We start from the raw sequence: 12,505 nt of genomic DNA, 5'->3' as shown, positions 1-12,505 counted from the left end.
TGTGCTCATTGTTGGTATAACGTGTGTGCTAATTGTTGGTATAACGTGTGTGCTCATTGTTAGTATAACGTGTTTGCTCATTGTTTGTAGATTGTTTGCGCTCATTGTTGGTACATTGTGTGTGCTCAATGTTGGTACATTGTGTGTGATCAATGTTGGTACATTGTGTGTGCTCAATGTTGGAACATTGTGTGTGGTCAATGTTTAGATATTGTGTTTACTCATTGTTGGTACTTGACAGAAGTGTGTGGACTTCAAGGTAAGCTACCAAGACGCACCAGCCCTTCCTACATTCACAGGAGATGACCCACCTGCAAACAAAACACAGTCCCCTCTGGCATTTGTGGCTCAACACACAGACAAGTAAGGCTCCGCAAAGAAGGCTTTTGATATCATTATTTAGACAAGAACCACAAATAATGTGTTCTCTATTTTATATATGGTTATTATATTTACCATTACCTTTTATTGTTACATTTCAATTAACTTAAATATAAACATTATAGTAGCAGTGTGAGTATTTCATGTTTTAGCAAATATTGCAAAAAACAAAAAAAAGCTCATTAATTTTGTATGTACATTGTACTTTAGTTAATATAATAAAGGTGTCCTATAATAATCATATTGTCTGTCCGTTCTAACAATGTACCTTTCCACAATTTTCATGTGTTTTTTTTCAGCTTTATAAACGCTTAATCTTTAATTGCACCTCCTTTCAGGATTATGATGAAACTTTGTATGCAACATTCCCTTTTTGATGGACAATGGTTGTCAGGTCATTCAGGTCCAAGTATTTTTATGCCCCCAGTAGGGTGGCATATGGCAGTTGAACTGTCTGTCAGTCTGTCCGTCCATCCGAAAACTTAAACATTGCCTATAACTTTTGCAATATTGAGGATATTAACTTTATATTTGGCATGCATGAGCATCTCATGGAGCTGCACATTTTGAGTGGTGAAAGGCCAAGGTCATCTTCAAGGTCAAAGGTCAATTATATGGCTTCAAAGCGGTGCAGTAAGGGGCACTGTATTTCTGACAAACTCATGTCTTGTTTATGGGAGTGATTGCCCTTTGATAACTTATATATCACTTTCTTATAGAATTTATATTTATCTTCAAGATCTGAGGAACTAATGAACCAAATTCTAATTTAGTTCATTTTTTCTTTCATTTAAGATTGAGCATGGGCATAAGCATATTGTGAGGTCATTTGGATGTATTAATTTTCAGGGAGATTGCCTTTTGAATAATAATTGCTTTACACGTTTGATCTCAGACACTGATAATCCAAATGTTATGATACTTCATATGCAGGATCCTTTTTGGGTGGACCCCTGTCTGGTATCCAGTCCGTATCTACTCTGTCCTTTTACGGATGTTCATAAAATATTTCTCTCATATACATGCTCATGTATTAATTAAGACAGTGTGCACAGTACATGAGTCAGTGATAGACTTAAGGTAAAACTTAAAAGTTAAATGTTTGAATCCTAATTTTCATGTTTTTTGTGCTCGCTTTATATTTCCTTACCTCTTTGAATGGTTGTCGCAAAACTCTACTTAAATTTTAAGTATGCGCAGAAAACAACAGCCATTTATGCAAGGTCAAGGCCATCTTTAAATGAATTTTTATGCCCCCGGTTCGAATGATCGGGGGTATATTGTTTTTGGCCTGTCTGTCTGCCTGTCTGTCATTGTATGTGTCTGTCATTGTATTAATTTGTCCCAAAACTTTAACCTTGGTCATAACTTTTGCAATATTGATGATAGCAACTTGATATTTGGCATGCATGTGTATCTCATTGAGCTGCACATTTTAAGTGGTGAAAGGTCAAGGTCATCCTTCAAGGTCAAAATATAAAAATAATTTCAAAGCAGCGCTTTAGGGGGCATTGTGTTTGTGACAAACACATCTCTTGTTCCTATTAAATAAAAAACAAAAGTATTAATAAGTTTATGTAGACAATTCACTGCATATTTAGTTTCTTTTAATGCCCAATCTTATAATTATGCTCCCCTTCGAAGAAGAGGGGGTATATTGCTTTGCTCATGTCCGTCGGTCGGTAGGTCGGTCGGTTGGTCTGTCCGTTCACCAGGTGGTTGTCAGACGATAACTCAAGAACGCTTGGGCCTAGGATCATGAAACTTCATAGGTACATTGATCATGACTCGCAGATGACCCCTATTGATTTTGAGGTCACTAGGTCAAAGGTCAAGGTCACGGTGACCCGAAATAGTAAAATGGTTTCCGGATGATAACTCAAGAACGCATACGCCTAGGATCATGAAACTTCATGGGTAGATTGATCATGACTCGCAGATGACCCGTATTGATTTTGAGGTCACTAGGTCAAAGGTCAAGGTGACCCGAAGTAGTAAAATGGTTTCCGGATTATAACTCAAGAACGCATACGCCTAGGATCATGAAACTTCATGGGTAGATTGATCATGACTCGCATATGACCCCTATTGATTTTGAGGTCACTAGGTCAAAGGTCAAGGTCACGGTGACCCGAAATAGTAAAATGATTTTCGGATGATAACTCGAGAACGCATACGCCTAGGATCATGAAACTTCATAGGTAGATTGATCATGACTCGCAGATGACCCCTATTGATTTGAGGTCACAAGGTCAAAGGTCAAGGTCATGGTGACCCGAAATAGTAAAATGATTTTCGGATGATAACTCAAGAACGCTTTTGCCTAGGATCATGACACTTCATAGGTACATTGATCGTGACTTGCAGATGACCCCTATTGATTTTCAGGTCACTAGGTCAAAGGTCAAGGTCACAATGACAAAAGTCGTATTCACACAATGGCTGCCAGTACAACGGACAGCCCATATGGGGGGCATGCATGTTTTACAAACAGCCCTTGTTTATTAATAAAATGAGGAGCTTGGTCAATACTGCTATTGCTATACATTAAGTTTTTGTTTTCCCTCAATTGATGGAAAGAAATTAAAGCTATTGAATTAAAAACTATACAAATAGATACCTTATATTCAGAACTTTCTTGGAATTGTTGTATATTGGGTGGATGTATCAAATCGCTTTTGAGTTAGAAATCGGAAACCAAAAGTGTACACCTATTTACCTATTAAATACATACCCCATCCTAATGAGTGAAACAAAATTATGAATCTTACTTTAAATGTGCTATAATTTGAATCCCATTACTATTCAACAGACACATCTCTAGATCATTTTCACAAACTATGAACATTAGTGGTTACGTAACTTTCTGATTATCCCATGTCCCTGCTTTCAGTGCTGGTATATGTGGTATGGGTGAAGCCCCTTTGTCAGATAATCCCATGTCCTTGCTTTCAGTGCTGGTATACCTGGTATGGGTGAAGCCCCTCTGAATATCCCATGTCTCTGCTTTCAGTGCTGGTATACGTGGTATGGGTGAAGCCCCTCTGTCTGATTATTCCATGTCCCTGCTTTCAGTGCTGGTACACGTGGTATGGGTGAAGCCCCTCTGTCTGATTATCCCATGTCTCTGCTTCCAGTGCTGGTATACGTGGATTGGGTGAAGCCCCTCTGTCTGAATATCCCATGTCCCTGCTTCCAGTGCTGGTATGCGTGGTATGGGTGAAGCCCCTCTGTCAGATAATCCCATGTCCTTGCTTTCAGTGCTGGTAAACTTGGTATGGGTGAAGCCCCTCTGAATATCCCATGTCTCTGCTTTCACTACTTGTATACGTGGTATGGGTGAAGCCCCTCTGTCTGATTATCCAATGTCCCTGCTTTCAGTGCTGGTATACGTGGTATGGGTGAAGCCCCCTGTCTGATTATCCGATGTCCCTGCTTTCAGTGCTGGTACACATGGTATGAGTGATGCCCCCTCTGTCTGATTATCCCATGTCCCTGCTTTCAGTGCAGGTATACGTGGTATGGGTGAAGCCCCTCTGTCTGAATATCCCATGTCCCTGCTTTCAGTGCTGGTGTACGTGTTATGGGTGAAGCCCCCCTGGAGGTTGACAGTGTTACATGTCGATCTCTGCTGAGGAAGTCTGTGGCAGCTATCCTGGCTCATACAGGATATGATGGTGGGTTGTATGATAGGACAATATCGTATGGTTTGATAGCTTAGCAGATCAGGTAAAGGAATGAAAAATATAGGGGTAAAACAGCATTAACCAAAAAGGTGCAATATTCAGAATTGTCTGATTCTCTGACTACACTTACAAGACCACTATCTACTATACAATGATATTGTGTTACCTCTTTTTATAATTACTAACAAATTGGTCCAAATTTGCTTAATTGTTCAAAAATATTTAGGTAAAAATGAGCATTTCACTCATGTCATGTTTAGCAAGATTTTTACATGCACAACTTTCCTTTATATTATAAACTTTAAGCTCTTTGTGGTTATGAAAAAAGTCAACGATGTGTTTTTCCAGTTTGTGGAGAGTCAGTGTTGGAGACACTAACAGATGTCACAAGTGAGTTTTACCTCCAGTTAACGAGACACATGAGAGCAGCAGCAGACAACCTCGCTTTGCATGATGCTTCAGGATTTCCTGTAAATTGCCTTCGTTAACGAGTTTTTTTTAAGGACATTTGATCATTCTGCCTTTAATTGCATTGCTTAGTTGTAAAATACTTACAAAATGCACTTCAACATTGATTATTAAAAACCTAAATTGTGTGATCATCCTACTATTGCTGACATTTTTTTAAATGATAGTTGTATATATTTCATTGGATGCAAACCTGATTAAATGGGTACTCTGCTATTCCTTACTACTAAATGTACATCAGACCAAAACCAAATAAGGCTTAAATTGTGTTGTTTATGTGATCACTGTTATTCACACTTAAGATAGCAACACATGTTGTGTAGATAGCAATGTGCTTGTGGTAACAGAATGGGGTGGAACTGAATGATAGATCATGAAGTGTCTTGAGGGAAAACAAAGTTTCGAATTTTCTTTGTCAAAAATCAATGGAAGGACTTAAAGATACAGGTTGACCTAAAAAAAATGATTACGGGGTGACCCTGTATGTAAATCGATGAAATCATTTTGTTAGGTAAAACACTATTGCAGCGAGGGGGCATGATGGTTTTCCTTATATTGCTATAAAGGAAACATCTTCTCAGAAGTAGTCATCAGATTTCAAGAAGATTTCACAGCAATGTTCTTTGTGTTAACAACTACTAAATTAAAAAAAACAAACATACATTTCCATTGTCAATTTCTGAAAAACCAAAGATTGAATTTCAAAAAAGTTTCATTATATTGCTATAAAAAATTGCTCTTTGTGATTTTCCAAATAACATGTAGTAATATTTGTGATTATTTTTTATGAATAGTAACAAATTCTTTAGTAATTGCTTGGACAGAGTTTAAATATTTGTGCCAAAAAATAAAAAAATCATCATTTCATCAATTGTGACTGTGTGTGTCTCCTGTACAGGACATATTAGAACAGGTACTGCAGGAGCTAGGGCTGGGCAGTGTGTGTGGCCTGCATGAGTTCTACGAGCAGCGTGTGGTGCGCTACCAGCGTCATATGCAGGATGTCTGCCGACAGCTGGTCACACAGTACGACAAGCTCAAGGAACCCATACTGCAGCAGCAACAGCAGCAGCAGCCGGACACACTGTCAGTTATCAGGTAGGCCATACCTGCTATGGCTATTCTGTTGACCATTTACCACGGAGTTATGCATTTTGGCCTGTTTTTTATCCTTTTCAATAATCAAAGTACATTAAATACGTTTTGTAATAGATTCAATTTTTAAAGGCATCATTTTAACTCTTAAGATACTTATGAGCAGCAAACATCATAAACCTGAAGGTTGTTCTTGTTTAATGCTTGTTTCATATAGCCTTTTTATACACCCGTTTTTTCAAAACGGGACGTATTATAGTTTCACCCTTGGCGGGCAGCGGGCCGGCGGTGGGCGTTCACAGCAGTTTCCGGTCTCTAATTCAAATAGTTTTCATCCAATCTTCACCAAACTTGGTCAGAAGTTGTATCTAGACAATATCTTGGTCAAGTTCGAATATGGGTCATGCCAGGTCAAAAACTAGGTCACAGGGTCACTTAGTGCATTTGAAGGATTTAGCATGGTTTCCGCTCTCTAATTGAAGTAGTTTTCATCCAATCTTCACCAAATTTGGTCAGAAGTTGTATCTAGACAATATCTAGATCAAGTTCGAATATGGGGGGTTTAAAGAAGGAGAGTTTTAGAAGTGTAGGCTGGTGTGGGTGGGGGAAGCCAGCAGGGGTAGTACTACTGGGATGGGTATAAGGGAGGTAATTGTGGAGGAGGACTTTGATGATGGTTGTGTCCCCTGGACCAGAGGGAGTGCACGGTAAATGGAAATTACAAATGGAGAATAATAGATAAAAATTTAAGACAATATGATGTTGTTATATTGAAGTAATCCAGTAAAAATGGAATTGGTAAAAGAAATACCACGTCATACTACGTTGCAGGAAATAACCCACAAGATGCTGTAATCCAACCCATAATACTTAAAGGGTAAAAATAGTACAAAAGTACCTCGTTTGCTATATAAGCAAAATAAAAAGTTAGAAGTTAAGGAAAACAAACAAACAAAAAAGTACAAGTGTACATTATATACTATGACACTTAATATAGCAATTTTAAATATAATTATAATACCAAAGAGTTTGTAATACCCTTAAAAGGGCTGAAATGGGTTTTGCAAATTTGGTCAGAAGTTGTGTCTAAATGATATCTAGGTCAAGTTCAAATATGGGTCATGCCAGGTCAAAAACTAGGTCACTTAGTGCATTTCAAGCATTTAGCATGGTGTCCAAAACCTTCAAACGGGCGTATCTTGTGACATTTTGGCACTCTTGTTTACTTTGCTTCTGAGTGGGAAAGGGTTAAAATCCAATTCGACTGTGATTCTCACTGATCTATCTCTAGACAAAGAACACACTATTTACTGTTACTCTCCCAATATGATAAGAAATCAGGGTTTGCATTTACTTTTGTAAAATGGAAGTACAAGCTTCCTGGCTTCAAACTTTGGAAGTTTGGCTCATAATATTTGGCAGTATTGTTTGAGCATTGTGGTATTGAAATTAAGTATCATTCACATTGTAAATTAAATGTACCTGGTAAATCTGTTTTCTATAGGTTCTTTCATTCAGTGAATTATGTATATGTATATGTTAATCACTGTAATTAATGGTTTAGCTTGTTCATAATGGGAGTTTCATTAACATCCATGACTTATATTGGAACTTCCATGACTGCAATTTTAAAAGCCCTGTTACCCCAAAAGAATAAAATACTCCCAATCTTCTGTTAATGCAAATCCTGATAAATATCATTAATATCTAATGCTGCTGGGATATTTCTTGATCTATTTGACCCCAGTATTGGGTCCATCGGTCCTGGTTACATGTTTCCCTATATTATTTAGCACGTATAGTGTTAATATACAGTAATATATGTGGTATTTCATGTTTTATACATAATTTGGCATATTTTTGCATGAAATATTGCATGAAAAGGGAGTTTAAAATATAGACACTTTTCAACATTCAAACTTTTTTGATAGTACATATCAATGTTTATGCCGTGAATGTTTTAATAGAAAATAAATAATATTGATTCATTATTAAACATATTTATTTTATATACAAAAATCATCAATAGGGCCAACAAGAATTAAGATGATTTGAAATGAAAGCAAACTGACGCGGATTTGTTTACCTTCTCAGCCTAGTCAATCTGCGAGCAGCTTGTTTATAATTGTGAGAACATGCGTCTTCAACTGAACCTCCATTCACACTACCAGGGGTTCCACTGGCCCAAAAAAAGTTGTCGCCACTTTTTCGTGGCGCGAAACTGTCAGTTATTCCGACCTTATTAATTATGACAATCGTCTAAGAAACCTTACAACATCGATGTCATTGACTATATTATTACTTTTAAAAGTATGTAAATACATAAATAATAATAAGTAACTTCTTAAGTCTTAATAAGCTTTATTTATACATAAAAACATTGGTTTGCAAATGATAAATAATCACATATAACCAAACTTATCTAATCATGTTAACATCAATGGAACAGTATGCTGCATACATTTTTTATAAAAAATTATTTAACAAGGGCTGTTTGTAAAACATGCATGCCCCCCATATGGGCTGTCCGTTGTACTGGCAGCCATTGTGTGAATACGACTTTTATCACTGTGACCTTGACCTTTGACCTAGTGACCTGAAAATCAATAGGGGTCATCTGCAAGTCACGATCAATGTACCTATAAAGTGTCATGATCATAGGCAAAAGCATTCTTGAGTTATCATCCGAAAATCATTTTACTATTTCGGGTCACCGCGACCTTGACCTTTGACCTTGTGACCTCAAAATCAATAGGGGTCATCTGCGAGTCATGATCAATCTACCCATGAAGTTTCATGATCCTAGGCGTATGCGTTCTTGAGTTATCATCCGGAAACCATTTTACTATTTCGGGTCACTGTGACCTTGACCTTTGACCTAGTGACCTCAAAATCAATAGGGGTCATCTGCGAGTCATGATCAATCTACCCATGAAGTTTCATGATCCTAGGCGTATGCGTTCTTGAGTTATCATCCGGAAGCCATTTTACTATTTCGGGTCAACGTGACCTTGACCTTTGACCTAGTGACCTCAAAATCAATAGGGGTCATCTGCAAGTCATGATCAATGTACCTATGAAGTTTCATGATCCTAGGCCCAAGCGTTCTTGAGTTATCGTCTGACAACCACCTGGTGGACGGACCGACCGACCGACCGACCTACCGACATGAGCAAAGCAATACCCCCTCTTCTTCGAAGGGGGGCATAAACATACAATCACACAAATGTACATCATCTGGAGGGGAAAAAAATTCAAACATCAGTAAATAAAGCCTCTCAATTTAATTGTTAAACAGTTACATTTCAGAAAATAAAACATCTAAATTTAATTGTTTAACAGTTACATTAATTTTGGCTATTTGGCTAATATGATGCACATTAACTGAAAGAGAAAAAAATGATACACATCTGAACGACAAACATCTCAATTTAAATTAACACCGCCTTATATATCGTTATATCGCCATTGATCTTTGTGCCAGTTTGTCCTAAGTGTTACATAATAAAAGAACCGTTAATCCGATAATAACCCTTTTCTTACATAAACAATTTTTTTTTTTTTTTTTTTTTTTTTTTTACTGGACCCTGTGGACTGTAACACTTTCACGCTTCCGTGATTTCAGTGCACTCTACACTGTAGGTCGCTTACATCGTCGTAAATCAATATTTACAACTGACAAACGCTGGCCGCTTATGCTCGGTCGCGTACTTTTCGACTCGCAGTACATTTTCGGATAGGATTTTACCGATTTTTTTAAATTCGCCACTTTAAAAAAAATTGGAGCCACTTAAAAAAAATTAGCGCCATTTGGCGCCAATGGCGATCGACAGCGGAACCCCTGCACTACCAATAGTTTACTGTCTGTCGAGCTGTGCAGCGGTATGCAGTTTAAGATTTTTTCTTGGGTTGATCTATCAGAATTATAAAAAAAATCAATTGTTACACTATTCACCCTGATTAATTTTATTTCTTAGGATAAAAGAAGAACCCTCTGAAATCCACTTTCCAGAGCTGGATGAAATAGACGAGGCAAACAATGGGGAACATCTCCTAAATCTAAATGGTAGGTACTGTTCAAAGCATTCTGTTACTGTAAAAAAAATACTAGTAGGTTGGCAATGTAGAAATTTCCTCTTTAATTGAACGAATTCATTGAAAAGATGCCCTTAGGTTTGTAAAGACTTACCAAATCATTAGTCCCTTACCTTTGTAAGCAGAGATGACAATAGGTTTACCCTGGATCAGACTCTGTGTCCGTGTTTCAGTGTCGGTCAAAAACTAGATCCTGCATTTACTCAAAAAGAGTTAGCTAGATTAATAAAACTAGTTAGGTGGATAGAGAGCCATATGGGGAATATGCAGGTTATTTCTGTTTATTTGTCAGCATTTTCATTTAAAGTTTTTAAATTATAGCTTTTATGCAATCCATCGAAGGAGTCACACTGTTCATCCGTCATCTTTGCCAAATTTTGAAACAACTTGCGAACAAATATCCATCATAAATTTACATTTTGAATGTAACACTGGTCAATCTACCTCAAAGGTCAAGTTACACTTAGAGTTTAAATGTCTAATTTGGATATAAACAGCTATAAATTCCTGTCTCATTCTTAACTTTTTCATTTATTGGTGGATTTTGAAATAACTTTGCTCAAATGTAAACCAACAGCAGATAATGTGTTGCGTGTAGCAACCATCTTTGTATCTCAAAGTTCAAGGTCGCAGAGTGATCAAAGTTTTACAAAACTTGTCAATAATGCAATCAAACATAAGACATGTTGCATTAACACCTGTCTCCTTACCTCAAAGGTCAATGTAACTCTTAAGAGTTCAAATGTCAAATTAGGCCATTTAACAGCTTGTACAGACTGTATCTTTGTCATTCATTGTGCGATTTTTAAGATAACTGACCACTAGTTACTAACCTGTCTCTTGACCTCAGAGGACAAGGTCACAATAAGAGTTCAAATTTGGCTATATAACAGTTTGTTTGGGGTGTGCATTTGTCATTTATCCTTTGAGTCGTGTTCTGAGAAAACTGGGCATAATGCATGTGCTTAAAGTGTCATCCCAGATTAGCCTGTGCATTCCTCACAGGCTAATCAGGGACGACACTTATGGCTTTTATGACATTTTTCGTTTAAATGAAGTCTCTTCTTAGCAAAAATCCAATATAGGTGGAAAGTGTCGTCCCTGATTAGCCTGTGTGGACTGCACAGGCTAATCTGGGACGACACTTTACGCACATGCATTATGCCCAGTTTTCTCAGAACGTGACTCATTTTAAGATTACATACCACAAATGACTACCATGAGGAGACTCAGTTTTGTGCGTATCACCGGCCTCACTACTTCAAAGGTCAAGTTCACACTTAGGGGTCTTAAGTAAAATTTAGCTATTAACGGCTTGGGTTTGACATAAGTGGAATGGTGAGGCATCAAAGCATAATGGACACATGTGTTCATTTCTTTAAATGGCTTGCTCACAACTTTTGCATTATCATCTATTTTCAGATTTAGGAGGGTTCGAAATAACAGTGGAGCATGAATCTGCCAGTGGCCTGACGACAGAAGTGGAATCAAAATGGTCAGCTGTGAAGTCGGAAACCAATGAAAACAAGTAATACATTCTATAAAGGGTTCATAATGATCAGTGCACATGAGTGTGTGGCACAATAAGACTTTGTGTTTTTTTCACATTCACAAGTCATGATGACATTAATTTAAATTGATTCCATTAAAACCTGAATTAAGGGGGAAAAACCCAACCTTATTCAAATTCTAAAGTCATCCAGTTTGTCTCTGTGTAGAAAAGAATTCTCTGAGAATTTTAGTCCATCAAATTTTTCTACATGCTGTTTATTTCATTTGTCAAGAAATCGAATTAAAACAGTATTTTTAACAAAATAGCCATTTGAATTATTTTGAGTAAAATCTTAGTGCAATTACCGGTAATATCAGGATAACTTAAATAACAATGTACCGTAATGCCTATAATATAAACAATAACAAAATTTGATGCTTATACAATTTAATAGAGAACAATTTTAAAACATAATAAATAGTAAACATAAATGTGAACTGCATAATATGGTGAGTATTGTCACTATAACACACTCAGATTGCTATAGGGAACTCACTCATTAATAATTCTATCCCCAAAGAAGTACATGTTTTGTTGTAAAACTATCATATAAACAACACAAAAAGAAGTCCTTGAGCGCAGCATACCAAAATTAATTTCTCCTTACAGTTGCCAAAATAAGTATATTTATAACATAAGAACAAAATAATTTTATCGTCTTGTTAGAAGAAACTGATGTAATTTCCATATATCTTGATGCATCCGTCAATAGAAAAGCTTTTTTTAGTTTTTATGTGTGCTAATAAATAACTCAGGATTAATTCATAAATCTGAACTCCAAATAATTGTACAAAGAAATAAGAGATAAGATAATCTTTTATTATAGTGACATGTGTTTACGTACAGGAGATTAACAGACACATATACAATGCATACAAGAACACCCGGCCTAATAGGCCTATAAGTCACCTTAACAACAGTGTAAAATATAACGTGAATGTACATGTATGTTGACCAATAAACACTGAACAATGGTAAATAAAAAAGCTCTGTTTATAATAAGTAAATGAAACGATTTCTATATTTTATTTTTTTCAGAATGACGGGCTATGAGCCAATGGAAGAGGAGGAGCGGGTTGTTAAATCTGTGGCATCCAGTGAACAGGATGAGGCGGGAACTGATTCCCAGTCTGTCAACGTGTCAGATATTATGTCACCTACAGCAAATTTCAATAAAACTAAGAAAAAGTGAATACTGTTCATGTTGTTTGGAAAAATCTCCATGAAA

At 36.8% G+C, this 12,505-nt stretch overlaps 3 protein-coding genes across 8 annotated transcripts in view; all 3 read left to right on the top strand.

The window, feature by feature from the left end:
* The window catches only part of LOC127877328 (STAGA complex 65 subunit gamma-like), a 231,612-nt gene extending 219,142 nt beyond the window's left edge, over positions 1 to 12,470 (top strand). For 3 of the 4 annotated variants that reach the window (XM_052423061.1, XM_052423059.1, XM_052423057.1), the window contains exons 4-10: positions 242 to 363; positions 3,949 to 4,058; positions 4,416 to 4,537; positions 5,434 to 5,633; positions 9,608 to 9,696; positions 11,148 to 11,253; positions 12,316 to 12,470. In XM_052423061.1, coding sequence (XP_052279021.1) covers positions 242 to 363; positions 3,949 to 4,058; positions 4,416 to 4,537; positions 5,434 to 5,633; positions 9,608 to 9,696; positions 11,148 to 11,253; positions 12,316 to 12,469 — 903 coding nt within the window. In that variant the 3' untranslated portion in view covers position 12,470. The remainder of the gene's footprint in view (positions 1 to 241; positions 364 to 3,948; positions 4,059 to 4,415; positions 4,538 to 5,433; positions 5,634 to 9,607; positions 9,697 to 11,147; positions 11,254 to 12,315) is intronic. The other variant, XM_052423058.1, reaches the window with a different exon arrangement.
* LOC127877325 (uncharacterized) overlaps positions 1 to 12,505 on the top strand; it is a 218,465-nt gene that overhangs the window by 176,499 nt on the left and 29,461 nt on the right. The gene's annotated exons all lie outside the window — the stretch shown is intronic.
* The window catches only part of LOC127877326 (uncharacterized), a 218,236-nt gene that overhangs the window by 176,270 nt on the left and 29,461 nt on the right, over positions 1 to 12,505 (top strand). The gene's annotated exons all lie outside the window — the stretch shown is intronic.

This window comes from Dreissena polymorpha, chromosome 4 (genome assembly GCF_020536995.1).
Source record: "Dreissena polymorpha isolate Duluth1 chromosome 4, UMN_Dpol_1.0, whole genome shotgun sequence".
Taxonomy (NCBI): domain Eukaryota; kingdom Metazoa; phylum Mollusca; class Bivalvia; order Myida; family Dreissenidae; genus Dreissena; species Dreissena polymorpha.
Note: the sequence above shows the minus strand (reverse complement) of the source record. Positions and strands in the feature narration are given on the sequence as shown.